At 45.9% G+C, this 27869-nt stretch overlaps 2 protein-coding genes across 5 annotated transcripts; both read right to left on the minus strand.

The window, feature by feature from the left end:
- Nucleotides 1-66: 66 nt before the first annotated feature.
- Nucleotides 67-13923, minus strand: shisa7b (shisa family member 7). Of its 2 annotated transcripts, XM_047019618.1 has the most exons (7): nt 13603-13923; nt 13114-13172; nt 7259-11050; nt 6807-6961; nt 6308-6373; nt 5128-5364; nt 67-4271 (listed from the first exon to the last, which is right to left on the minus strand). In XM_047019618.1, exons 3-7 carry the CDS (start codon nt 7990-7992, stop codon nt 3445-3447), a joined length of 2019 nt encoding a protein of 672 aa, XP_046875574.1. In that variant the 5' UTR covers nt 7993-11050; nt 13114-13172; nt 13603-13923; the 3' UTR covers nt 67-3444. The 2 variants fall into 2 exon arrangements, with proteins under 2 accessions (XP_046875574.1, XP_046875575.1); XM_047019619.1 differs by lacking the exon at nt 6308-6373.
- Nucleotides 13924-16847: 2924 nt separating this feature from the next.
- Nucleotides 16848-27865, minus strand: cnot3b (CCR4-NOT transcription complex, subunit 3b). 3 transcript variants are annotated; one of them, XM_047019401.1, is made up of 18 exons: nt 27689-27865; nt 26350-26418; nt 25781-25848; nt 25316-25390; nt 24929-25018; nt 23878-24006; nt 23690-23785; nt 22868-23087; nt 22498-22676; nt 21889-21945; nt 20746-21748; nt 20482-20587; nt 20052-20193; nt 19785-19881; nt 19418-19616; nt 19128-19260; nt 18874-18999; nt 16848-18701 (listed from the first exon to the last, which is right to left on the minus strand). In XM_047019401.1, the coding sequence occupies exons 2-18, from the start codon at nt 26372-26374 to the stop codon at nt 18603-18605; spliced, it is 2844 nt and encodes a 947-aa protein (XP_046875357.1). In that variant the 5' UTR covers nt 26375-26418; nt 27689-27865; the 3' UTR covers nt 16848-18602. The 3 variants fall into 3 exon arrangements, with proteins under 3 accessions (XP_046875357.1, XP_046875359.1, XP_046875360.1); XM_047019403.1 differs by having other exon boundaries at nt 22868-23081; nt 27689-27852; XM_047019404.1 differs by having other exon boundaries at nt 22498-22631; nt 27689-27852.
- Nucleotides 27866-27869: the final 4 nt, after the last annotated feature.

Raw genomic sequence — 27869 nt, forward strand, 5'->3', positions numbered from 1 at the left:
TTATTTATACTGCTATTTAACAATAAACAGGAGTAAACAAATAGACTTGACTTTAATGTTGTGGGATTTATTTTATTGTTATTATAATTTGAACATTATGATTCTACAAACGCGAAAATTGATCATCAACAATCAAAATAAGGGTTGCACGCTTGTGAGATCTTAATTTCTTGGAAAACAAGACATAGGGAGGAAGGGGTACCGTGTTATATATTAAATTAGTTTCATTATTATACAATTTTCTTGAGGTATGGCAAGTAACTGGGAAAATACAAACATACATTTCCACTTCCCCAGCCTCCAAAAACACATGGATCAGTGAGGTTGATCCACACACACACACACACACACACACATACCATCTCATCAGGAACAACTCATGCCACAACATGTCAACCCACGTGCCAAGAAACCACACAGCCATTTTATGCTCCACCCATTTCAACACCCACACTTTCTGCTATCACACACATACAAACAAACACACACACACAGAGATATGCATAAACAGAACCTTAACAGGCACAGAGCTCTGTCTGGGTGTACTCAACAGAACATGGACACAACATCTGCATACCTCTAGAAATACAAGAAAAAACAAACATGAAAAATAGAACTGAATCTTTGTATGGCGTGTAATTTTTTTGCCTCTTTCTGTTTTTAAGCAAGCATGGATAATACTATTTTCTCTCTAAAAATCATTGGCCCACTCTAGTCCGATGATTGATCTCCCATGTCAAACAAGGCAAGTCACAATACATTCTCCATTCTTTCCTGCTATAATCCCCCACCATAAAATATGTAGCTATATAAAAGAGTGGCATTCTGGTCACATTATTATAATCTTATGAATGCACTCATTTAAACAATGTTATTTTTTAGGACAAGCCTTTGATTAACAAGTTTTTTTATGTGTGTGTTTCGAAATTGCTTTGGTGAATGTCGCTCAACAAGAAAAGCTGTGATTGATTAATGTCCTTTGATATATCAAGTTTTTTAATAAAAAAAAGCCAATATAAACAATAATGATCATATCTTGGGTTTCAAGTAGTTTGTGTGAATTCCCTGAAAAAAACACATTATGGTCCTTGTAAAATCCCAAGTTTGATCTAATATGAGATTCAGCATTCCTGAAAGACATATAAATACACACGGGCACAGAAATACAGACGCATGTACATTACACATACACGCTATGACATCATAAGTCAGCACTATGACATCATCAACACTGGCTTTGACATCTTCATGCGGTTTGTCTTTTCACTTTTGATTGCATCTGCTTTTTTTCGTCAAGAATACAAAGGTTTAAAATCCACTAGAAAGTTGAAATATTCAAAATCCAGGATACATTAAGTCACAGAGAAAATAAAAAAGGAAACAAATAATCATGATAATCTTAATGATAATAATCAATAATAATCTTATATCAATCATAATCATGACCACAAAGGACACAAACACATATCATAGTGATAACAACCATTGCCTGACTTAAAGCTGCAGCTGTTTTCAAAGTTCGTCCTTGTTCCCAAGTCACAATTTAGGGGGAATGAAGAATGCATCTAACGTACAAAAAATTAAGTAAACAATGTACTTATCCTTCCCCCCTCAATTAAAACTTTGAGCGAAGAATCCGGCCCTTCCAAAAACAGCTTAGTTAATCTTAGAACCAGGTACCAACAAAGGAAAGAGAACACTTCGATTTACAAAATATGACATCATGTTGACCACTCCTATCTGATGTAAAAAATAAATAATAGAATGGCTTATTTGTCACACTGACTTTTTAATCTCACACGAGCACAAATCATTTGAGCAGAATTTCCTCTTCGTTTTTTTTCTTCTCACACTTATAAAAAATGTGTCAGCAGTGATATTTTCAACTGTGTCCAAATATTGACATCGAAGAAATGAGAATCTGACATTTAACACACACCACAGACACACAAAGAAATTCTAGAATAGCCCTTGGTGTGAAGTGTCCAGTACCCCCCACCCCCATCAATACTCCCCTCTCTCCATTTCCCTTTCCAATAAAATGTGATCTGCTGCTGGAGTGCTTTTGATTTCATACTATGTTATGGGGCTTTCAGAGACAACAAATGTGTTTACTCAAGTCCCAAGAGCTTTTTCTGGTTTCAGGGCAAGATTTTGGGGCAGCAAAAAGCCCTTCAATTGACCTAGAACAAAGTCAACTGATTGACATCAGTAAAAACTCTCCGTGCTGTTCCTATCTTGTGGTCCATTGTCACACACAGACAGCTGGGCCCCTTGAAACCTACTGATTGTGTGTCAAATGAAGGCTTTCTGTGTGGCCACTGTCAACAGGACAGTATTGATCTCAGTGGTGTTATGACTGAATGGTCATCAGTCATGAGACATGCACCATACACTAGTGGTCCTAACAAGCAACTCCTCGGTGGGATGGACACACGCCATGGCCGTTAGTCAATTAGGAGAGGGTATAAAGGTGATGCATCAAAGTGATAGGTCAAATCTACCCAGGGAGTCAATTCAGCCACATAACCAGTGGTTAACCAACCAAACAGGGTCTCAAATGGAATATATAGTGGTGAATGTGAGATTAGGATAACCCTGCTCAGAACTACTTTTTTTATATATTGTCCATAGATGAGTTATTTGGACAGGGGTTCTGTGTTTTGTGAAGACATACTGTATATTGTACTGTCTGAGAGGGCTCATATCAACAGATTAATTCATTTAAAAAGCAATAATATGCAATATTGTTCAGTCTATAAATGTTTTTTGTACAAAAGTACAAAATAACCCTATCTTCTTTAAAGTACATATCAATCCTATTATCTGGTAGGACATTTGTACAGTATTTTCTATGTGAGAACACTAGGCCCTTCACAAAATGCCGCTGTAAACACTATCAACATTACAAATATGACCCATCTGGATCCACCAATAAAAATCCTTACAGTATATACTAAGGATAACCCATGGTCATATTTCAAATGCACTCACAAGGGAGAAAAAAAAAGTTTGTTTATATTTTGGCACTTTACACGGCCTCATCTTTCTCTTCCTTAATAATGTGGTTGAAAACTCTAATTTCCAAACCGTACAATAACACCAATAGAAACACTGGGGTTGAATCATTTCTTTAAACAATGTCACTGTCTTTGCGGTTGCTTTCCTTCAAAGCACTTCTAACAGTGGTCAGGTCTCCTCTGAGCCTGTCTTCTCTTTTGTTTAACATTTCCATGGACTCATCTGAGGCTGATGGTTGGGATGAACCTTCTTCTTTGTGACTTTCACCAGTTTGACCATTTCTGTCCCGTCGAGGCCTCTTGTACTCGTTTTCCGCATCCTGTTGAGTTAGACACATCTTCCGACTTCTTGTCTTCCGCTTGGGCATTCCTCGTCTCCATTTCTCCTTCTCCATTTCTCTCTTTCTCCCTGTCGCCCTCGAGTTCACACGGTCACCTCATTCTTACTCGCCGTCCTCAGTCCCTGCCCCCCTCCTCCCCCTCCTCCTCCCCCTGGGATGAAGTGCAGCTGTTCGATGGTGTTCTGCCTCTTGCTAGCGAAGGCCATCCTCCGGGCATTGTGGCCCCCGGTTGTCCCCGCTCCGCTGCTCCCCATACCCGGCCCATGTCCGTGGGGATCCCCCCAGCCTCCCCCCCCTGGCCCGCTCATCATTGTTGTCGTGTGCCTCTCGTGCTCATGTCCTGATGTGGGGTGAGAGTTCATCTTGATCATGTGGTGACGATCCAGGGAGGGCGTGGCGCACACGTTTTGCGTTGACTGGGCCTTCTGGTGGTGCGTGAGACGTGGCAGGGTGGGCATCATGCCCGCAAAGTCGCCCATACCGAGCATCCTCTCCTCCAGGCGGTCTGGGGAGACCAGCAAGCGTTCCTGGGACTTGCGCAGTGTTTGGGAGGTCTTGCTGGTGGTCATGGCTTTGTAATACTGATGCTGCTGGTTCTTAGACAGCCTGGAGAGAGTGTTACCCTCCCCCAGGGCCAGGAGCTGGTCCTGGGACATGACCCGACGAGGTGGCCTGTCAAAGGTGGCGCTGTACTGGGGCTGAGACTGGGCAGGGAGGGGGTAGGGGTTGGGGGTGGAAATGGGGATGTGGATCCTGGGACGAGAGCTGTGGTGAGGGAGTGTCCCGCGGGCTCCCAGGGTGTAGTCTCCCCCCCAGTGGAGGTGGTGCTGGGAAGAGTGAAAGGAAGGAGGGGCATTGTTGGGTCTCCGTTTGGAAGTGTAGTAGCCCGAGTAGTCATCTAGATCTTTTTCTGCGTGTGCAGTTTTCATGTTTATCAAGGGTAGTTTTGCAAGTGAAAAGAAAAAAGAATAAGACAATTGAAAATGGAAATCATGAATTAATTCAGTCATTAGGATCATTAATTACATGTCAGACAATACAGAGATTGTAAGATTGCCCAGCCCTAGCCCTTAGCCCAAGCTATTGCCATTGCCCCAACCTTAGTCAATTTTTATCTCGATCCTTAGCTTAACCTTTTATCTTTAAAACCTCAACACGGAATCAATTTCCAGAGAGCCAACTTAACTGTTACCTTTACCCAGCAGGCACTGCTGCCTCTGTGGTTACTCATTCCCCCCCCCCCCTCCCCCGCCCCCATGCATCCCATATTATCTCCAGTCTTCTCTGACTACTGCTCAGGACAAAGAAACCTTCATCACTGCCCTTCTCTGCAATATTCTCCCAACATGCACATCAAAAGAAGCACGCCTGTTCTGGAGGCTGCAGTGTCGTCCTCCGATACTGCCACACACATACACAAACCCCCATCTAGTGTCTATCCGTCATATAGCCCTCCTCCACCGCTCTGCCCCTCCCCCTCAACAGTCTCCTTCCGCTACCCAGCGACTGCCACCTCCAGACAGTCTCCCTTTCTCCTCTCGTCTGTCGCAGACCTCAGCCGCCGCTGCCCCTCCCCCGTCCTCCTTACCTCCCTCTCTGTCTTTCTCTCTTATCCTTCCTTCCCTCCCTCCCGCTCCCACTCTCCTTCTCACCCACTATCCACTACTTCTTTATTCCTCCTCCCTTTCCCATCTCTCTAGATTCCCTCCCTCAGTCCCTCTCTCGCCCTGCCCACACACTCTTCCCTCCCTTCCTACGTCTCTCACCAAGCCTCTTCAGAGAGCTGTAGCGGTTGATCTCAGGTTTCATGACTGTGTCGTAGGAGGGCGGCAGCTGGGCCAGGTTGTGGAAGGAGTGGGAGAAGGAGGGGTGGGGGTGGGAGTACAGGCCGGGGCCGGGGACGGCGCCGGGCCCAGAGCTGATGCTGTTCTTCAGCTTGCTGGAGATGAGAGTTGCCCCTCCACTGGAAGCCAGCTGGTTGTTGTTCATGCGGGGCACACGTTCTGAAGAGGAACACACAGACCACAAGTCAAGACTCTGTAGGCCACCTCACTGCTGGGCCTAGCCTGGGGGCTGGCATTGACCAGGGGAATATTCCTAGTGGCCTTACATGTATAAACAACTCGACAAGGTTGTGCATTGATGGTTTAACATTTATAAAATGTATAGCTTACATTTAAAACTTCTGAACACATAAAAGTGGGACACTTAACATTTTTGTATATATATATATATATTTTTTTTTAGGCCCAACATATACAGGTGCATTTAAAATGACCTAACCAACATAGGTGCATTTAAAATGACCTTATATGTAGTGGCACATTTATAATAGCATTCAAAGGCACATTTATAGAGATAAGACATGCCATTTCCTTGCAAATCAAGCTAGTAGATTGAGTTATGTTTGCCATTCACAGGTAGTCATTTACAATTCCTCATTAGGCAATAATAGCATTCGAAATAATTTAAGATTATTGCTAGACACTTTGGTCATTGACCATTAGTAGTAATGGCCAATGATATCCAATAATGTCCGTTTTACAACCACTGAGATAGCAGACGAACACTAAGTGGACACTCGTACGCACGCACGCACACACAAACAGTCACATGCGCGCGCTCACGCACACAGGCTTTAGGAAGAGCAGCAATGTGACCACTGACTTCACCAAAGCCTCGCGCCACCATGTTAGCACCTGAGCATCGTTAGCACGGTAACCAATAAAAGAAGCGAGGTAAGATACACTAGCAGGACAGAAACACACACAGAGACAGAGTGATTGGGTGGTTGGTTGCACTGACTGACTGACACAGCCAAAGAATTAGAACACTACCAGCGGTGCACAACAAGGAAACAGACGAGTCATGAACAAGGCCACACACACACACACTCCGCAGCCTGCGCTAGCTTGTTAGCTAGCTCGCGATCTGCAGGAGGCTTACCGATAGTAGCCGTATGTTTTGGGCTGGTACCAGACACCTGGATAAAATTTTGGTGCAAGTTGCCAACTGCAAGAGAGCAGAGCGGACACACTGATGGACAGCCACTTGGGCATGTGTGTGATGCATGTGTGTCTGTGTGTGTGAGGAAAAGAGACAGAGAGAGAGGAAGGGACAGAAAGTGGAAGAAATGTGTGTGTGTATGGGACTCCGTATAGTCAACATTCTATCGGGCCCACCATCTGTTTTCATCAGCTAAACACAGTCGGTCTCTGAAGATGACAAAACTGGCAGTACTTTTTTAAGTTTGCTGAGGATATCCTCTTGGTGTCATGGAAAAAGCATTGGTTTGCAGACACAGAGACCCATGACTTTCACAAGTATTGATTTCACGTGTTATTATCACTGCACCAAATTCATGTATTTACAGATGTTATTCTGTTACTTTGGATAATGCAGTACCCCAGTATCATTCCCCTAGCTAGTTCTTCTAGAGACTCACTGCGGTTGTCCTTGGTTGGGATGACGGGGGTGTACAGGTTCTTAGGAGGGCGGCCCAGTGTCGCATCTGAGGTGGAGGTGGTCAGAACATTGCTGTTGTTCCTCTCTCCAGGCTGGACCGGGCTGGACTGGTGTCGTAGAATATCCACCAGGGCTCTGAAGGGGGAAAGAAAAAAAAAGAGAAAGGAAAAAGAGAGAGCAATCATTTAGCATCCTATCAGCCAATCTGTGCCTATTGAACGGTACCTGGATCCCACACCCAGAATCGGTACCTAAAACCTACAAAAGCTTGGGAAAGGTCTGTTGTTATCAGACACCACATACAGTACAGTCAGAAATCCGAGTCACTCAGACCCAACTGTCTCTCTCTCCCGTTCTAGTCTGTATCTCTTTCTTCATCACCTTCTCTCTCCACCAAACCACTCCCCCCCCCCCCCCCACCCTCTCGCCTACCTGGGCATGTTGATGTCCCTATTTCGGGGCCTACGTGACACCTTGGAGAAGGCCACCCTGATCCCCACCGCCAGCAACAGGGTGAAGGAGATCACCCCTCCAATCACGTAAGCTGTGCTGTTGCTTTGCTCCTGCAGGGTCTTCAGATACGGGTCGGGCCGGTTCCCAGGTAACACCGAGGCCGGCATCTGGGTGTTGGCCCAGACTGGGGATATATAGTTGTTGCAGGACTCCTGGTCCAGACGGCTCCGTTGGTGCTCACAGCAGAAGCGGTAGTGGCAGGTCCCACAGCAGTAGATGTACGTGTCTTTGGCACAGGTGAACGTGTTGTCGAACTGGCCCATCACGTCGTAGTAGCCCCGGCACACATCCACATCCACCAGACGCCGTGGGGGCGGAGCCACCTGAGCAGCGCCCCACGGCGGCTTCAGGGCATCGTCGGCCGTCATGTTCTGGGGGAGCATGACTTGGGGGAGGGGCTTAGGGGGTAACTCCTCCCCCTTCTGCATTCCTTCGTCCTCAACCTCGGCCTCCTTGGGTGCCGTTTTCGGCCCTGCTGGGGGAGGTGGTAATGGTTTGCCTCGGAAACCAGTGAGGAGGAAGAGGGATGTACTGGCAGAATCCTTGTCGGCAGCACGTCGTTCAGTGGTGATGGTTGCACCGGAGACGGAAAGGCCAGAAAGGAGAAGTATGATAGAGGTGCAAAACATCTTGATGTAGAATGAGGGCCTCATTTTCGAAGAGTCTGGGCCGATATAAAACTAAAATAAATACAACCGTGTCTGTCACGATATCTTTGAAGATCTTGGCGAAATGTCTTGATACCAAGATGCACTGTGTTTTTTTCTTCTTTAAATACCACTTCTGTAAGTGTATCAATATTAAAAAAAAAGCTTCTCTTGTCAATGGTACAACTTCTAAAAAGCAACTTCAACCTCAAAGGAGTATTCTTTGACCATACATATACAAGTTTGAATGTTTCTACTTGCAGTTCAGTTGGTTGAGTTCATACAAGCACTGTGTGTGTTTGGCATTTCACTATAAGGTTTTATAATGTAAACATATCTCTCAAGCGTTCAGTAAAAATCCATCCTTACAAGCAGCTTATGTAAACACTGAGGTTCATATATTTGTTTTTATGACTAAAAATTGTAGGTGCTCAGATTGACAGCCTGGGTTATGGTTACTCTGATAAAAGCACTACTTGAGAAGCATCTTAAGAAACTCTTCAAGAATGGAATGATAAGGGTTTAACAGTGATGTAAATGGGATATGTGTGGCTCTGTATTGTAAACACACATTGACAAAGTCATATTTATGGAATGATAGTACCTGTATGGAACAGTAATGCTTGTTTTCTCTCTGCTGACCTGAAATCTATCACGGCAAGTATTGGCTTTCTTTTCGAAGTACAAGGCAGTATTGTCGTCTTGTAAACAAATGAGAAAGTGTAAACTTTAACACCTTTCAATGACCGAGAAAGGTGAAGGAAATGTTTCAGGTTTTTTTAAGGGGAAGGGGGAGGGGGGTGACTGAAATGGGGTTAATTCAATGTATCCTGTAAACACTTACTGTTGCATGTAAACTTTGTTTCTGTGTTTAAAATGTTACCTTTAGATACAAGTATTGAGACTTTAAATTGGCACTTTAGTCATAACCTTTCTAAGTTTTGACCTGTAAACGTATTTTTGGAAAACTAAAGGGAAAACTATTTAAATTGTAAGATTTAATTCTTAGAGCTTTATCTGAGTTATAAACACTTGTCTTGGCAGCATTTGATACCGTCTCCCTTCTTCAGGTTGTAAACTAATTAGGGAGTAGTGCTGACACAAGATTGGCACTAGTTATGTCAATATATGTTACTAGTAGCACGCTAGGGTTACTTTATCCCGCTACTGTTCACTCACAAACAAACTATCACAGATCAGTAGAGCGAGTTGTCGTTGGAGAAATAGGAAATCCTAAGAAGTGAATGTAATAGGATGATTAGAGTAATATATGGGAGGTGTCTATAGGACAAGACTCGTCACCAGGTCTGGTCAGGACTATGAGGGTACTGGTTACTGTACCAAGCAGCATTTATGTTTGAGACATGAAAGACAACACAGGTCATGTCTAACTGAGCTATCAAAAATAAAAACTGATTTCAAACAAGTGGTGAGTGAAATGGCTCAAGGCAGTCGGAGATGGTTAAAAACACAGATTGAGAAAAGGGGAGAGAGGCTGGCTTGGGGATGGAAGGAGGACAGGAGAAGGGGAGACAGAAAGGGCTCTATGTGTGTCTGCAGCCTTTGCGCGAGTGTCTTTGTTCTGAGTTTAGTTTGGCCCAACAGAACAGGACAAAAGTGGGCTTGGGCCCAGTTCTAGCAGGACAGGGCGGTTCCGCCCAGAGAACAGACATGAAAATGTCTGGATTCATTCGCCAATACAGAAGATAAGGTTGAATGATGTGAACACTAAAACTATCACTTCGCAAGCAGAATAGAGTGTGAATGTAATCTATTCGATAATCTCAATTTATATAAATGAAACAATATAGTATTTTATAATATCACTGTAATATTGTAATTACATTAAAAAAAACATTAGTTTACAAAAAAAACATTTAGAAGTTGTTAAATGCATATGCGTGAGTCTACACTTTACTTCACTGATGGGATTTTATACATTTTTATGTGTTTGGTTTTAATATGGCTGGTGTGTTACTATGGCTTATAAATGTGTGTTTTCATGAGCGGTCTCTTCCACAGATAAACTGCATGGCCATATGTAGGGTTAATGTTCCGTGTACTGAGAGGGGTCAAAAGGAAGAGCAAAACAGTTGACTATCATTTGCAACAATACTTTCACTGTAAATTAAATGGAAAAAGAGGCTTTTCCGAATGTTCACTGTAGCATGATCGCATGCACTATACACAGGGAAGGGATGCTACACAGATTCCTCAGGGAGAGAGAAAGAGAGGTAGAGGAAGAGAGGAAAACAAAAGGGAGGGAGATGAAGAAACGTTCGTAGCAGCAGATCTATCTATCTCCTTCTACGTGAATTGTGTTGCTCATCCATCAAGCGGACCAGTCAACGGAGGAGCCGTGTGCACGGTGTTTTGCCGCGGGGCACGTTCAGGAGTTATCGCTGCTCACCAGTCTCCTCCCGGCGCTCGGCACCGCGCTACGCAAGCACCAGCCCTCTCTCGGACCTGCTCCTTTTAAAAATTACTTTGAATTAAAAGCGGTCCTCTCTGTTTGTGAAAGCCTTAGCAGCAGCTACTGGATAGAACACTGATGAATGGAGCGTTGTCTGTATGTGTTAAGGGAGAAAGAAAAACTGGAAGGGCTTTAATATCTAACAGGAACACACTGTGACCTCTAGATGAATCTAGCTCTGCAGACACCTGAGGGCGAGGGGGGATGTGAAAAGTGTGAGTTTGTGATTTTATTTGAAAATCTTGTTTTGTTTTTAGTTTTTTTTTTTGCTTTGTTCTTGGAACAGTCTATTTGGCACTGGTTTTGGTCTCGCTTGAAACAAAACGAGGGAAGAAAGGGGAGAGAGGAAAAAAAAATCAGTGCAAATTAAGGTACAAAAAATCCGGATGATGAGAAAAAAAGAAGAAGAAAGGAGGATAAGACGCAGGGAGAGTTCAGAGTAATTAGCAAACAGCCTTTGGATGAGAGAAGGAAGAGAACACCCCCGAGGTCTGTCCGTCCACCTGGGTGAGGACTGCTCCTCTGGTGTGTGATCCCACTTTAAGGTAACGCTTCTTCCTCTGGAACCATCTGACAAACGCTAAATTCACACTGTGGAAAAAGAACAGATAATGAGGTGGTGTTAGTTGTTGTTCTATATGTTCATTAAGCACAGCAGGAACCTGAGAGATTTTACACCACATCAGCATCTGCTGAAGGAGAGAGATAGCATGTTTTAACCTCCACAACAACAAAGAATTAACTATACAGATAGATGGAAGGATGGTCCATGAAAACGACCATATGGGTGTCCATGACCTGAAAGACTGACCAAGACTAACGATTGTTGAGGAGAAAAGTACAGCAGTAGAGCAGAGGGGGAGTCACAGATGTGTGTGTGAAGAGAGTGGGGGGTTGTGATGCCAGGAATGGGAGGGGTTGGCCTCAGTGAGCATGTGGGGAAGAGAGAGAGAGAGAGAGGTGGGGGGGGGGGGGGGGCATTGATGGGTTACAGACCCCTAACAGAGGACTGTTGTGCTGCCAAAATCTGGGTGCCTGCCCACCCGGCCATCCCTAAAATCCAGGACTGCTCCCCCGGGCATTTCCATTCTGTTTCTTTGATGCAGTAATTAAGAACCCACTGACAACAGCTGAACTTCTCTGATGCGAGGGAGCTTTCTAGGCAATGGCAGACGCGCACACACACACACTTTGTAGTACATTGCACCGCTGCGCCCGGCCTTGCCAATACTGAGCGGGGAGGTGTAATGCTCTGTCATTGGGATACATATGGAAAACAGAATTCTGAGCATCTGCAGATGCCTGCCTTCCACAGCCTCGCTTGTCTTAAAGACACAGAACCCTGCTTCTCAGCTCCTCATCTGCCTGGCTTGCTAGCTGGCTTGCTAGCTGGCTGGCTGGCTGACTGGATGACTGTGTTAGTACTACACTTGTTCCCTTTCCCCCTTGTCTCTCCTCCTTCCATCCATTCCTCTCTCCCTCCGTCCCATTCTCTCTGTCAGTGCGTGGGCTGGAGAGGCTCTCTCAGAATAGCACTGCAGCATTGAAAGAGTGAGAAAGAAAAAAAAACGATAGAGCTACTTGGTTCCTTCTGGTTGACTATCAAAACACAGCCTCTACCCCGTATCCATCTTTACAGGGCATTGCACCGCTGCACGCGTTTTTTTCCAACGGCATCTGTTGTTCCACCCAGCTCGCCCATGTCACCACTGTGTGTTTCACATGGATCTCTCTCTCTCCCTCTCCATCCCTCCCTGCCTCCCTCCATCTGCCCTCCTCCTCCCATGCTGCTCATGCTCACTCAGATGATTGTCCACCTCGCTGCTCCTCTCCTACATCCTCCCCCCATGCCGTCGCCCCTCTCCCCCTCTCCCCCTCCCTACCCCACCTATCCTCCTCTGTCTTTCTGAAGCATGCTGGTTTAGGAAGGCAATGCAGCCACTGCACAGGGGCAGGCAGCAACAGTCTCTGTTATAATTGGGTGCAGATGAGCTGACAATGCACTCACCGGCAGGACCAGAAGCACCAGGCCTAAGCACACATACAGGATGAATTATTTAATCACTGACTTAATTACTGTTAGACCTAATGGCAGCTGTGTCATGATTGTGGATGATGAGGAAGGTGGCTCTGTTACTCATAGGGGTTAATTGTACATGTTCTCTGATTGTCACAACTGAGTATCAATAGAAGCAACCTGACAGACCAGAGAGAAAACAAAATTGAACAGCCTAGTGTTTAGGCTATGTAGGCTACTACGGGAAAGTACTCATTAACTGCAATAGCAACGAGACTAGGCCTTTGCATCACATAGCGAGATCTACAGCTGCAGATATGTTATTGTAGTCTACACACACACATCAAAGTTAGTGAGCTGCTGTGCACCTGTGTCCGTAAAACGACATTTAGAATTCACGTAGGGTGCAGTCTCATAATCATAGCAAAGATCAGTTCACATACTAACATTTTCTGTAGCCTGCTCGGTGACTTCATTTAAAGGCTGTAACGGACAACACAGATACAAAATGGGAGGGTATATAGTGTTGGGTGGAAGGCTAGGCTGGAGGCGGTCTAGGAGCGAGACCTGTTTGCGTGCGCGTTTCATTAGGCGATGTTGCAGCACTAAACAGACATAAAATGAAGTCACGTCTCACCTGCGTGTCGCTGGTTATTCCATAGGCCAGTGATAAGATGCTCCATCGTCACCATTTTTCTTTTTAATAGATAAAAAAAAGATATTGCTGAGCATCAATTGCTGTAGTGATGTCAATAAAACAATGTGTAGATGAACAGAATATTGCCTTGTCATTCACCAAGACACAACACAATGAAGACACCAAAGATCGCAGCGCACATGCGGATGCGCTCATCTGAAATCTTGAGGAATTAGGCTACGGAAAAAATTAAATCCTCACTGGACATTCACAGGCAACCCTTTATGCAGTAGAAAATCAATACTTCCAACAAAACAAGATGTAATGTTATAACAAGCAATATATATATATTTTTTTTCTCTTTCTACAAAACCAAGTAGAACCACAGTAGAATCACCAACGATGTGAAAATTGCTTTGAAGTTATGCTAAGCTTAGCAAATGAATCAGTTTATCAGTTTGTCAAAAAGTGTTTAAAAGGTGGATTTACCGGTTGCTGTAGTTGAATTTCCAACGTCAGATCCTTGATCCCCAGATAATGGACTTATATTTTAAAAAACATGTTCATTGTAAGTCCAGGTATGGATGAAATTGATCGGTGTCCAAGGATGTTTCTCCGAAGAAATAATAGAAAAGGGCATTAGAAAATGTGAGAGAACGCGATAAAAATATATACTTCTCGTTTATAAATCTAGGTAACAATATCAATATTTCCTCGTTGCGATGACTGTAATAGGCTACTGGGTGTGCTCCCTCCTAGCTTGTAAAAGGTACCACGGCGTTGATGAAATTCGCTAGTGATTGCTCTCACCCAGGTCCGCTACCAATGATGTTCATTTAATGATTGGACAATATGGTCCTTGCCAAAGGTTTTCATTTGTTAAATTGAGGAGTTATCTACCAATCGGTGACACGGTTTACGATTCCCCATGATTTTCCACGCTGAACCATTGGATTTCGACAGACAGAGATAAATGAAATGGTTCGAAAGGTTGTAGCCTACAAAGATTGCGCGCTCAAAATACATGCACGTACCCTCAAAAATGATGAAGGGAATTAAAGCTCAATGCATTTGTGAATAAGCTCCAAGTGTATGTGCGTATAGATATAGTTATAAAGCCTGCCCACTTGAACAATAGCCTAATGCTTTCTTCAATGGGGAATAAACGAAGACATACTGCAGTGTCATCAGTTGCCTTGACAACCATGGGTACTGTATTCCCGTGTAAATGATGTTATTTGTCAGAAATTAGCAGATGCTTGTGCACCCGCCCCCCCCCCCCCCCCCCCCACCCCTTCACACACACACACACACACATACAGTACACACCATCCACATCATTCCGGATAGTGACGTCAACAGGAGGTGATAGATAGAAGCAGATTCTGATGCACAATTATTTTGACAACATGATGCACAATCCTATTGACATTGATGTGTATCTGAGCATATGCCATTATGTACACTATTCCTTTACAAAGGCGGTATGGAATTTGAACACCTATGCATAAGGGCATGTATAAATAGTATTTAAACTAGTCAGTGTCTGTTGACTTCACACACTTCAACAAAGACTAGTCTTTCAAGCTAGAATCCCTGTCCGCAGATAATCTCCATTGATGTGTGTTAACGTTACTGAATGCCTATTATTTTATGCTGGTCCATTGATCAATGCATCAATTACTTATCTAAATTTACTCATCTTTAAGCCAAATCCAAACACTTGTGTTGTGTGACATGTTTAGCCAAACATCTATTTTTCTTGGTCTCAGGAAAATAAGAATCACAAGAATCTGTATTTTAAAGAACTGAGGTCTCCCATGAAAATCTTCTAGTCAAATGATCCCGATGGCTAGACAGACAGATGAAGTCGCAGCCCAGACCTACGCATCTAAAACCAAACATATTCTCCAGATGTAGATGTAGCTCTCACAGAATAAAAGGCACACAGTCTTACTTTCCTTTCCACTTTCATTTGATCAATGAATAGTCTTCAAAGTAATATCATTCAGTCTATTAATCAATCAGCATTCACCAACACCTCTTCATTAATGTCTTTCTCCAATGGCCCTGCTCAGAGTGCAGGATGGCGAGGAGCATGCATGTTTTACCAACATATAGTCACTCCCAGTAATGAGTTGGAAGTCATCAGCATCAAAACACAGAAATGTAGGTCAAGCCAAGATGGCCTTATCACCGCGGGACGTGTAACATGCGCGTGAAACGTGCGCATGAAACGTGCGCGTGAAACGTGCGTGTGAAATGTGCGCGTGCACAGACCAGCGTTGAAACATAAGGACCCCTTCCTTGTCACTTCCTCCTCTTTATATCTCCCAGCGGATACACACACACACATTCACACACACCCTCTGACACAAACACACGCATGCACACACACACACACACGTTGTTGCCATGCCTGTGCATGTCTGCACTGTAGAGGAGATGGCAAACCTCCACTCTGTCAACAGAGAAGGATGACTCAAAGTAACCTCTGGCCAGAACGTATTGCGTCACACACATCGCCTGAGTTTATAATATCCTCCACACACACACACACACAGACACACACACAGACACACACACAGACACACACCTTAAAAACAACCCACGACTCCAACTCAGAGTGGCATCTCAGCCTCACCCAGGCCCAGTGCTGGGGGGCAGCCCAAACAGCTGCAGGCAGGCAGCCAGCCAGCCAAGACCAGGTTAACTCCAGTCATCAAGCAGTATACACAGGACCAGTCATCCGAGAAATAGCCTGGGTAGCCTTTTTACTCATAAACATACAAACAACCAGATGTCATACTTCTGCCATGTCAGAGCTAGATGCAAAGGTATGTTAGCTAAGAGACAAAGAGAGAGGACAAAAACAGGCTTTATGTGGTACGGTGTGTTGTGTAATGTTAAAACTCTGAGAGAAGGGGGAGGGCAGATTTGGTTGGCTCAGGGCCAATTGCGGTTGGGTTTTGTCAGCCAGAGTTAACAGTTTTATAAAAGGGACATAAATTGAACAATTTCACCGTTGACTAAATCTGAAAATGCACATACAGTATGAGGAGGCTGGACAGTCCCCATAAATAGAGATAGAAAACCATAGTCAATCCAGCCCAGGGTAGTGTCCATTAGGAACAGCATGCCACCCCCCAATCTCCATCCCTTCTCCTCATACATGCCCTGAAAGCCTGTTTGCATTCTGTTAGTGAAAGAAAAGAGTGCAACATTAATATGCATTCACACCTCAACTAAAAGGGAGGCCTCCGCCCAAGCAACTGACATGTAATATTCATGGTACCCTTCCACAGTGAGGTGACGGGAGAACTTTGCGTCACTTGGGTACTCAAGGAGGAATAGGAAGTTTCTGGGACAAGTTCCGTCAACAGTAGCAGCAGGCTTGCCCAAAGTTGAACATAGGAAGGCTGCTGAGTTCGAGAATACAGGCAGTTCCGTGAGCTTTCTTTCCAGCATGTTCTAGAATACTGGAAGTTAACTTTCTTTCCTCGGTGTATTTTAAATACTAGCAGAACTGTAACTTTAGCTTTTCTGATTGTGTTGTGTTCTAGAATCTGCCTTGCCTTCCCGCTACCTATATTGAACATAATGAAATTCAACCTAGCCAACTACTGTCCCCGGAGGGAGAATAATGCAGCTTGTTAGAATGCAGTGTAATATGCCAATAAGCCTTCCAGTGAGTGGTCAATATTAACCACAATATAACATCTCGTGCACAGGTATTTCTGAAAAGTAACTCTTTTATTCATATTTTACAATCCTTTATTCATGGTTATGTCATATTTACTTTGACCCGTCCCCCACCCCCCGGCTCCACTTTGCAAGTGTCATTGTACGTGCTGTCAAGATGACAACCCAATGACAAACGAGAAGGATGGAAACAACACATGTACAACACCTTTATGAGGGAAATGATTTTCACATTTGAGCTGTGGGATGATGGTAAATGCCCTTCCCTGCTGCTCAACCACCAAAGGGGAAATGGTTTTGAGAACGGAACTGTCCGTGGACGCCTTGCTTTGCAGGAGCTCTGTCTGACACCTCCCCAGCTGACACTTGGACACATCCTTTTCAAAACGGGGTTTTCATTCATTCTTAGCCACTGAAATGCTTTTTCTTGTCTGAAAAAACACAGGCACACAAACAAAAAAAACAAAGACAAAAAAAATATAACTCCAAACATTGGAGGATTTTCCTTTAAAAGCCTTATGAAATTAGATGTTTATGGTGGTGGAGGGAGCAGTTAAAATAAGATTTCTTAAGCATGAGGGAGGGGTGGGTCTTTTGTGCTGCTATGGATGTCTTTACTGGTAAATTTCCTCACAAATGATCTATTAAACACTTCCTGAGTAAAGGAAAGATCTACCTGTGTGGGTTTGGCTGAGTGAGTTGTTTCTTTCAAATTGGAAGTGCAATGCAATCAGAACCACAACAAAAGAGGTAAAAAAAAAAAGTGAGGACATTATGAAACGTGGGTAGAAAAGTGATGGCTGATGTGACGCTGTCTGCAGTTATGCCGCTGTAAGATCATCAGCTTGGATTGAACCACTGTAAACATTCACTACCGACAAGCTGCATCAGTGCTGGTGTTGTGTAGGTGTGCTGTCACAACAGCAATAAGCTCACACTAGGTGTGCATGTTTCTCAACCGTGAACAGCCCGGGTAATTTGGGCAATTTTTACCTTTGGTCCAATGGCAAAAGAATTGTACAAAAATGGAAATCTCCACCCATCCGGGACACACAGGTTTGAGGAACACGCGCTCCTATTGTGACTAATGACAGGTACTGGGGGGAGGGGTATAGCTAAATAGCAGTCTATGGCAGAGTTGTCAGTGCTTAAAGTTAGAGTTCAAATACCCAGAGGAGAGGCGGTTGTTTCAGAGGCTTCAATGACGTGTTTTTTTGAATAAGCCCTTGATGTAGCATGCTAGTGCTTATTCCTCCCCTCACCTAGTGTTTCACCCAGTCTCCACTAAGACCACCACCACCTCACCCTACACACCCTGAAGGGCTCTCCTGACTTAACTCATGTTGTGCATGTAACACACTATTGTTGGACTAACACACTGCCAGGTATAAGGGATTCAACCAATTATCTTTGGTTATAAAGATGATCAGGGATGTGAAGAAGAAGTTGAGGCGTGAATTTTAAAAACAATATAAAATCGACAGTACAACAACCAAAACATTATCGTCATGATTTACTTATTAGCAAAAAACAAACAGGGGGTCCAGTTAAGTTAGGAGTATGATTAAAAGCTTCAATCAAAACAAAATAGGAAAAGGAGGGGCCAAAGTGGGAGTGGGCGTTGTTTAGCAATGTGGTGGGTGTGGCTTTGCAGGGGGCAGGGGGAGGAGCTTGAAGCAGTGCATCCATCTCTCTTCCCAGAGGGTCGAGTTCAATCCAGGAATGTCGACAGTAGTCCTTCTATCTTTTCTTTTCCTTCTGTCCGGTCATCCCTTGCTCTGTGTCCATCACTGAAGGTCCCGGTCTTCGAGGTACCTGTACTCGAACGTGAACCCTTCTTTTTTTCTCTGGCCCCACTTCTCGTAGTCAAAGTAAATGTAGGTGCCCTGCGAGATGAAGAGCGAGACCGTGGTTAGTTGGGTGCAGTAAACGCAACATACTAAAGTGGGAGTTGAGCAACAAGCCCCTTCACCAGGTCGGAACGGTGGGCCGTCCAGCCAGGAAGCTGTGGAGGAAGGGAGAACAAGGAGAAGGTACAAGAAACGGGAGGTTTCTGACCTGTTCAAATTCATCTGTGATGGTCTTCGGTTCTTCGTGTCTCTGGAACCACATCATATACTTGGTGTGGAACCTCCACGACTGCTTCTTCAGTGCCTTAGCTGCCAGGTATTGGGCCTTGGTGCCCTGGTGGAGAGGAAGGCACACACACAAAGTGAGCAGGTTTTGAAAACGTCAACAAACATAACCTTCAGGTAAAATAGCACACATGTTGCATGACGCGTGACATGAAGCGTGCACAAACACAGTCTTACCTCCAGGTAGTAGAAAATGAAGAACAGAGTCTCTGTTGACAGCCTCTGGTAGAACTCCACAGAGTCTGAGTGAGGTGGTGGCACCTGGTGGTGGAAAGGCAGGGTGGGGCAGGGGTTCCTCATCAGGTACTGCCTGCAGGGGGCGACAGGGAGACAAGAGCTTTCACGACATAGACCTGATAGAGTATGCTTGGTATGAGAGAAAAAAAGGAAGGATGAAAAAGCGTCAGATTTAGTTTGTCTCTCCAAGACACCAAAACTCTCGAAGGTGTCTGAACAGGAAGTGGTACCTGATCCGCTCTGAGTCAGAGGGGTGTGGCATGTGCGTCCAGGCCGACTCCTGCATGGCCTGCTGGTATTGCTGGTCTTTGGACAGGGGCACGGGCCCCAGCGGGCACACCCCCAGTGACGGGGGGATGCTGACCTCTGACAGCGAGGGCTGGGGGGCCATGGAGGTCCCCGGGGGGCCCGTAGTGCTGGGGAAAATGTCTGAAGGTAGAAGGGGAAGTTGGTGGAACGGGAGGATGAATAAAAGAAAAGATTAATATGAGGGTAAACTTAATCCCTGAAGCAAACTGATTTGAAGTCAAGGACCATGGCAGTCAGTCAAGGCCTCAGACTATTCTGAAGCGGTACGAGTGGAGAGGTTTATCTCACCCGTGGCGAGGTGCAGAGAGGGCATCTCTCCCTCCATTCCTGAGCCCAGAGCCGCTCGCTCCGCCATGGACTTGAGGCTGCTCAGTGGCTCCTGAGGCTGGGGGGGTAGGGCACACGGACAATGGGTTTATTTGAAGAGGATAATACATTCACGAGCAGCATAAACTAGGGTCAGGCTAACCATCTTGTTAGAATTCGAAACTTCAGTGTTTGTTCAAATTGCATTCCTTCTGGAGTCCCCTGGTCTCCACCATCCTCCCCCCTCACCTTCATACTGTCAGTGGCCTGATTGTAGGAGAGCGGCCCATTTAGTTGGCTGCCCCCTGCTGCTTTGCTGTCGTTGTAAGAGGGTGAAGGGGAGCTGGGCGGCAGAGTCATGGATCCCAGGAGGCTGGATCCACTGTCTTTCCTGAGGCAACAGAGAGAGAGGGAGGGACACTGGGGTTGGTGTGGGTTTGAATCAGATTTGAATATATGTGTACATTTACATTTAGACATTTAGCAGACGCTCTTCCCCCGAGGCAAGAAGGCAAGTGCCTTGCCCAAGGACACAATGTCTTTTTTTTAAATGGCTGGGAATTGAACCGGCAACCTTTGGATTAATAGCCCGATTCCCTAACCGCTCAGCCATCTGGCTCCCCTCATGTTGCATCCCAGCATAGGATATATCGATTTGTCATTTGTTGGAACTACTCACGGTTGATTGGCTGTGGAGTTCATAGACAAGGCTTGGCTGCTTTGTGATTGGCTGGCACTGTTAAGGGCGGAATCTGGTGTGCTGTCTGCTACAATAGCACTATAACCTGGAGAGGGATGAGGAAATAACACACTTTTGTCATTTTGTAAAACATCAGTATGTGCTACATAACGTTCCATTTCCTGTGCACTCCTACACAACAATAACGAGAAAGGTAGACTATAAACGATCTCCACATTCAGTAAGTAGTAACTTGACACTCACTAGTGCTACCATTCTGTTTCTGTCCACTCGGTGGTCTGGGGAGACCCAAACTCCCTCCGCCGATTCCACTGCCTGGCGCCATCAACCCTGAGCTGCTGTTGCTCCCGATGACCCCCAAACTGCCACCGGGCGCCAGGCCCCCTCCGATAGGGCTGGGGGCCACCAGGGGCGGGCCCTGCACCAGCGGTCCTGACCCTAGGCCCAGCATCCCCCCGCCCATGCCCACCATGCCCGGCGCTGAGCCCAGCAGGCCGGTGGAGGACGATGAGCCTCCGCTGAGCATGTTCCCGCCAAACGGTCCCATGGTGCTGGAGGCGGAGTTGGAGGCGGAGTTGGAGGAGGAGCCGCTGCCGATGGCCCCGGCCATGTGGCTGCCCATAGGCCCCGAGGCGGCTGCCTGGGCATAAGGCGTGGAGCCTGGCAGAAGGCCGGCCATAGAGCCCAGGGACGCCGGCATCCCCGACAGCCCCAGACCGGACATGTGGTTGGGGCCCGAGGAGCTCGACATGGCCCCTCCTTTCCCCATGCTCAGGCCCAAACCTAGGCTGAGGCTGGAGGCCGGCGACGGGGCTTGGGGCTGGGAGCTGGGTGTGAGGGGGCTGGGGGTGCTGGCGTTGGGGGGTGAGGATGCCATCGAGGAGGGGAGGAGGATGCTGTTCGAAGGGCAGGGGTTGCTGTTGGAGGGGGCCGTGGAAGAGGAGGAGGAGGAAGAGGAGGAGAGAGAGTTCTTGGCCTGGGTTTGGTGCTGCGGCAGAGACGCCTGCTGAGCGTGCTGCTGCGTAGCGTTGCTATAGCTGCCAGCGTTGGAGAGGAGACCCCCCATGCTTCCTAGGAGACTGTTGCCCCCGGTGATGGACCCTGCACCACCACCGCCACCGCCCCCTGCCATGGTCGCCATAGAGACCATCGAGGACGAGGAGGCTCCGGAGGAAGAGCATGACGAGGAGGAGGAGGAGGAAGAGGAGGATAACGATGAGGAAGGGTTGCCGTTCTTGACGGGAGACTGAAACAGAACGGGAGACGGGAAAACATGTATTCACCTCGCGTTGGAAAGAAGAATCAGACCATTAACATAAGTTACGTTTCATGTTTGCAGACCAACAACATCGAACACAGAGAGCACTCTGTGGACGACCGCCTCACCTGACTGACTTCGCTGTCTGTCGAACGCCCCCTTTTCTTGTCATCCTCAGAGTTCTCCTGAAAACATGCGTACAGAAGACGCACGTGGGGAAAAACATCAAATTAGCGGATTGTCCGATGACATGTGTTCCATTGTTGACGTGTCAATATAGAAAATAGTGGTCTACAGCCTCATGCCAACTGAAACCAAACCTCATATCCCCTCCCCCTTTATTTTCTCTCTACCTCTCCTCCACCCTCCACCCCCTTTCTTTCCTCCCACAGTGCCACCCCCTCCCCATCACCACCCGTCCTCTTAACTGTACAGATCTGAGATGTTAAGAACATCTTGTATCCATTACAACTCTTTTACGAGACCTAGCTTCATCTCTCTACAGACTGTGAGTGGGTGGCGGTGTAGAATCTTCCATAGCTCCATCGTTTCATTCCCCTATGAGGAGCTCCCTATAGATTGTGATAGAGAGTGCAAGAAAGTACTCCTCAGCTTGGTGCCCGCAACGAGTGAGGGGGAGGATAGGTGAGAAGAAAGAAGGTGGTGGAGGTAGGCGTGTTGGTGCTCGTGTGCGCGCGTGCAAGGGGTGCTTCCGTGTGTCTTGTGTGTTCCTTTACCGTAGTGCAAGTGGCAGGGGAGGGGGGGATGGGTGAGGAGGAGGTGGTGGAGGTGGGCGTAATGCTGGAGAGCTGGAAAATCTCATCCTCCAGGTGAGAGTTCCCTGGGGGGGGGGAGGCCGCCAGCGTCTGGGCTAGAGAGACGAGAGATGGTGGGGGGGAGACAGAGGGAGAGGTAGCTACGTAAAAACAAAAGTTGGCATACAAAGAGAGAGTAAGTAGGGGCAGATAGAACACAAGGTCAGCATACACAGTATCACAATGGAAAATGTACTGAATCGACATTCTAACGCTATCGCTACATTTGAGATGATCAAAAGACTAACACCAGACAGAACGTATGTCGGCAGTCAAACAAAAGCCCACTTACGGAGGTCGTCCAGGTCCAGGTCGTCGTAGAGGAACTCGTTCTCCTCAAAGTCGGGGTCCTGGGAGGAGTCCATGTAGTACTCCACATCGTCCTTGATCTTGCGGATGGAGTCCACCTGGACTGAGTCGTTGTCCAGCATGCGTAGGATGGTCTCCAGCATCCGGATGTGGTACCTGTGCTTCTCGATGAAACGCTTCAGCTCCTCAATTCGATCCTGTTTCTGGAACAGTGTGGGTGCAATTGTGTGTGCGGCCATGTGTGTGTGTGTATTAAGCGTGTACGGTTGCGTGCGTGTAGTTGAGCACAAAGTTTTTTGCCAAGTGTGTGTGTGCATAATGCATGTGTGTATAATGTGTGTGTGTGGGTGTGCAGGGGTAGATGAACATGTGGGTTGGGAGTGGTTGGAAGGGAGCAGGAACATATATGTTATTTCATGGATCACTTGGTTGAATACATGTGACTCTGGTGATCAAATTTAGCAACACTAAAAGGCATGCCTGGTCTAACATCGGTCACGGTCTGGGGCCATGTGAAGAGCGAGTAAAATGTTAATGGGTGAAGCTGCTTTACATTAGGACTAAATACAGTCCTAATCTCTCTGGAGAACAAATAGTCCTACTTAGGCATAGAGGAGAAGTCCTGGATAATAGGTCAATCTTTAAGAACAAAGGACAGAGAGAGGGGAGCTAGAGAGGTGGTTAGGGGAAGAGAGGAAGGGAGAGTTAAGGACAAAAGAGGAGAGGGATAGAGGACACAAGAGAGGGATAGAGAAGGACACAGGAGAGGAGAGGGATAGGAGGAACGAAGCAGAAGCACACCGACCTCTTTGTCTCCTTTCTTCTTGCGTGTTTGGACTGATAAGGACTCGACTTCACTCTCAAACTGATCCACCTGCATGTTCAGGGTGTCTATCGTATTCTGAGAGAGGGGCGAGATGGAGAGAGATATTAAGAGATGTAAAGAGAGAGAGGAGAAATGTACATACACAGTCATATCTGTGAGACCCTCACCGTTAGCCACTGTCCGACCTCCTCCTTCTCCTTCTGGGCTGGGTCTACCTTCTGGGCCAGGCCCAGGCCTTCTTTAGAGTAGGCCTTGGTCTTGGTCTCCCGCTCCACGATCTTAAACCGCTCCATTTGCTGTGGAGAGACAGGGGGAGGAGCTCCTGCATTACTGCTACAGGTCACCATCTGGTGAAGCCAAACAACTAGTGGACACGTGGGAGGTACTGTATGTCGTGAAAATGCCATCAAATGCTGGTGTGGTGAATGGTCATGGTTGCGGAAGTATGAAACTATATATGCAGGAATCTCTGTGGCTGTATTATGTAGAAAACCGGACATTGCATAACGTTCAAATTCCAAGTGTATTGTTTGGATGAGCGGTTTGCAAGAATGAAAGAGTTTAACTTTCAAGGTTAGTTTAGTGCCATTTGTCACAAGTACTGGTACCGGTACATTGGAGTTCCTGGGTCTTTCTCCCCTGACATTTATAAGCTAATATACCTATCAACATTGTTTATAATGCAAGTAAGAAATAGCTCAATTTGAAAATGCTGAACAATTTACAATCAGAGCCAGATATCTGGCACATGGCTATTCCAAGATCATCGCATCATCACAGCACGATCATTGCATTGATCATCTCTCTTTCTATTGACAGGTGGTCAGCACATACTCTACAAGAACCATGGAGGACCGCCACACACACACACACACACAGTACAATGTTTCAATGCCTAGCACTCGCCTCACGCCAAATCCCGGGTCATTCTGAAACCCTGATGACTGCCTACAGCCTTGAATGACAAAATGACTTGATGATGAGAGCGTGTGGGCGGAGACGTCCTCCCGTCTTTGAGCGAACAGCTGGCAGCATAGAAACTCTCTCAGCAACCTCATCAAAGGCCTCCGTGGCTTTCGGTCGCTCACTCCGCACAGATGTCCCTCTCTACGTACACCCTCTTCGGTGTGTAACGGGTGTCTCTCTCTACGTAGGCTCTCTTCAGTTGTGTGACGGGTGACTGGGGAAGGGTGCGTGTGCGCGCTGTTCTCAACTCACCGTTTCTATGAGTTTGCGGTTTTCCACGAGCTGTCTTTTGTCTTTGATCTCGTTGGATGCTACCCACGTCTTGATCTGGTCTCGAAGACGCTGATGAGCAGGTACAGGACGGCAGCAGAGAGAGGGAGGAATGGAGAGAAATAGAAGAGAGGGACGTGAGGTAGCTTTGTTTAGCAAGCAGGGACTCGCCCTGTGCGGTCAAGTACGGCGTGCAGGCGTACAGACCCAAGCTTGGCTTGGGGTAAGTTTGGTCCACATGGTAACAAACACGCATCTGAACACTCACATGAGCATGCATATACTGCTGCTGACACAAAAAGACGCTTGCTTAAGGATGGCTGACATGATGTTTCTCATACACTCAAAGATCAGATATCAATATCTCACCTGTAGTTTTTTAATTTCTTTCTTAAGGTCGGCCTCATACTTCTCCTTCTGGTTAGCGTTGGCTGCATTATGTAGCTGTTATTTTCACACAGGAAATAAAACGTTCAATACAATACAAGCTCTGGTGATAAATCACACTTCAGCACATACAATCACCATGAATGAATAAGATGTGTACATATTCCATTTCTGTAGTCTAACGTATGGTAATACAGCACAAGTACAAAATGTTTCCGTTCCATACTGTTCCCCGAGCGCAGAACAAAACAACAAACAGGCCTTATGCAGTATTAAAGGCTTCCTGCTTATGTAATTATTTATAGATTTTGAATAATGTGGTGGTCCATCAATGGTGGAGGCGTTCAAGAAACACTGTTCGGAAACAAGGGAACAGTCCCAGACTGAAGTTCACTTTTAACATAAGTACCTCTGTGGTCCTCAAACAGGACATAAACTGGTTCTCACCTTTTGCCAAATGTCCTCGAACTGCTCTACGCCTTCCGTTACTTTTTTCAAACATCGATCTATTTCACCTGAGGGAGGGCAAAGAACATAGCAATCAGCGCTGGGGGAAGGAGGTGTGGCTGAGATCTGTCTGAAGGTGTCCCCCGAGCGAGGGCTAAATGCACGGGCCGAAACGCGGAGCTCTCACCCCGCTCCGCACCTTCCACAACAAACGTGGCTGACAGCTCATCAAACATGCATGCTGTAAAAGCTAGGCGTGCGTGTAAGCAGGCCTGTGTGCATGTGCCAACCCAAACCTGGTTCAAACTGCAGTGCTATGAGAACTGGCTTGACGGGTGGGACGGTTGCATGGTTCGAAGCCTGGCACGTTGTCAGAGTTAGATAGGTCTATAACAATGTGGGCCTATTTGAGTTTGGCTGCAGGCCTTCAACATCGGGCTATGAGTTAGGGTTATCTCCTTAATTAAACAGTGTAATAATTGAATAAGACACTGGAAGGTTTTGGTTGAGACATAGTGACAATGTTGCAATCCAACAGCAAGAGAATATGAAAGGAATGTCATCCTCACCTTGTAGTTTTCTTTTGTCAGCCATGACTGTTGACTAGGATACTGTCTTCATGCCTTCTTCCACTGGGGCTGAAAACAATAACAAACAAAAACAACAACAATCGACATAGGGAGAATTAGGGAACCTGTGTTTGTATACGCTAATGGGTGCAGACAAGCTCAGTAGCAACATTGCTTTTTGTTCCCATCGGAAACCAATAAAAAAATTGTGAAGTTAACTAAAGCTAAAAGTTAAGACTGTGGCTTCGCTACTTCTGCCACCTGGGGCAACTGTTCAAGCAGCTGTTTGGTAAACAGAAACAGGGTACATGGTTTTTACATTAGTTCACTGAGTGTCACTGTCAACCCTCTAACCACAAGCCTGTAGTTAGTCATTAGAGAAAGTAGAATTTACTCTACACACACATTTAACTTCCATTGGCCTTTCATATGCAGAATATTTAGTGAGGCGTGATTGAATGCATGCAACTGAATAAATACCATTCCAACAAAACATGCAATCCAACATCACCTTAGAATACACTGTAGAACACATAGTAGTGAACTTAATTTGACTTGGAATATATCGTTTTTTAGGTGACAGATAGTCTTGATTTAATGTCAGGGAATGCGAGCACACGTTTGTAGCGAACGTGATACTGGTGTCCTGTCAACACCTGAAGCGTTGTGGAGTTTAGAACGTTACCGATACTTTGTAACGGCAGCATGTGCAACAATGTAACGCGCTCGGCAGGTAATTTTATGGGGCATCACTTCAGCTTCACACAAGCAAGGGCAGAAGGTCACCTAAACAGCCGGAGCATCACTTTTGCCATCTAGACTTTAACACGTTGCAGGGCCCCCTACCTAAATGCAACTACCCTCACTCAAGGCTTGCTAAGCGAGTTTTGAGCGTCCGTCAATGGAATACATGCACGGGTAGAAATGTTTCAGACGTTAGGCTACTTCCAGATCCAGATTGCCAACTAGGATCTATCTACTCCGAAAAATCGAAATGATCCGTAAACCGAAAGTGACCATTAGGCTATATAAGCTATATGAAATGTTTATAAACAATGATGCGACCACCAAGCTAGCTTTGATCATTAGGGTATATTTGATCATAAGTATAATTCGCAATAACTCTGCCTGCTCAACAACGAACCAAAAGTATATAATTTCGATGCATTATTGCACTGAACTATAAATGTCTATTAAAACCCATTCTAATAGCAGACTAAACCATGTCGATAGGGGTCTCGGTTGCCACCGGCTATAGGCGCTTAGCTTAGATGTGGAAGCAAATTGAAAGGAAAGGGTAGATTTCAAATTGTTTTCTTTTAGTGTGTGGGTAATTTACCTGGAGTTTCCGAGTTAACTTTTCTTTTTCTAGATGCCCCACTCTCATAAATCTTAATTTCCCAAATCTTCACGTTATTTCCAATTTGTTATTAATTCTTTTCGCTAAACAATCACTCCGCACATTCAAGATGGCCACCAGGAACACCTCCTCCTCTGTTTCCCCCATGGCTCAGAAGCCC

This window comes from Hypomesus transpacificus, chromosome 4, assembly GCF_021917145.1.
Source record: "Hypomesus transpacificus isolate Combined female chromosome 4, fHypTra1, whole genome shotgun sequence".
Classification (NCBI taxonomy): Eukaryota; Metazoa; Chordata; class Actinopteri; order Osmeriformes; family Osmeridae; genus Hypomesus; species Hypomesus transpacificus.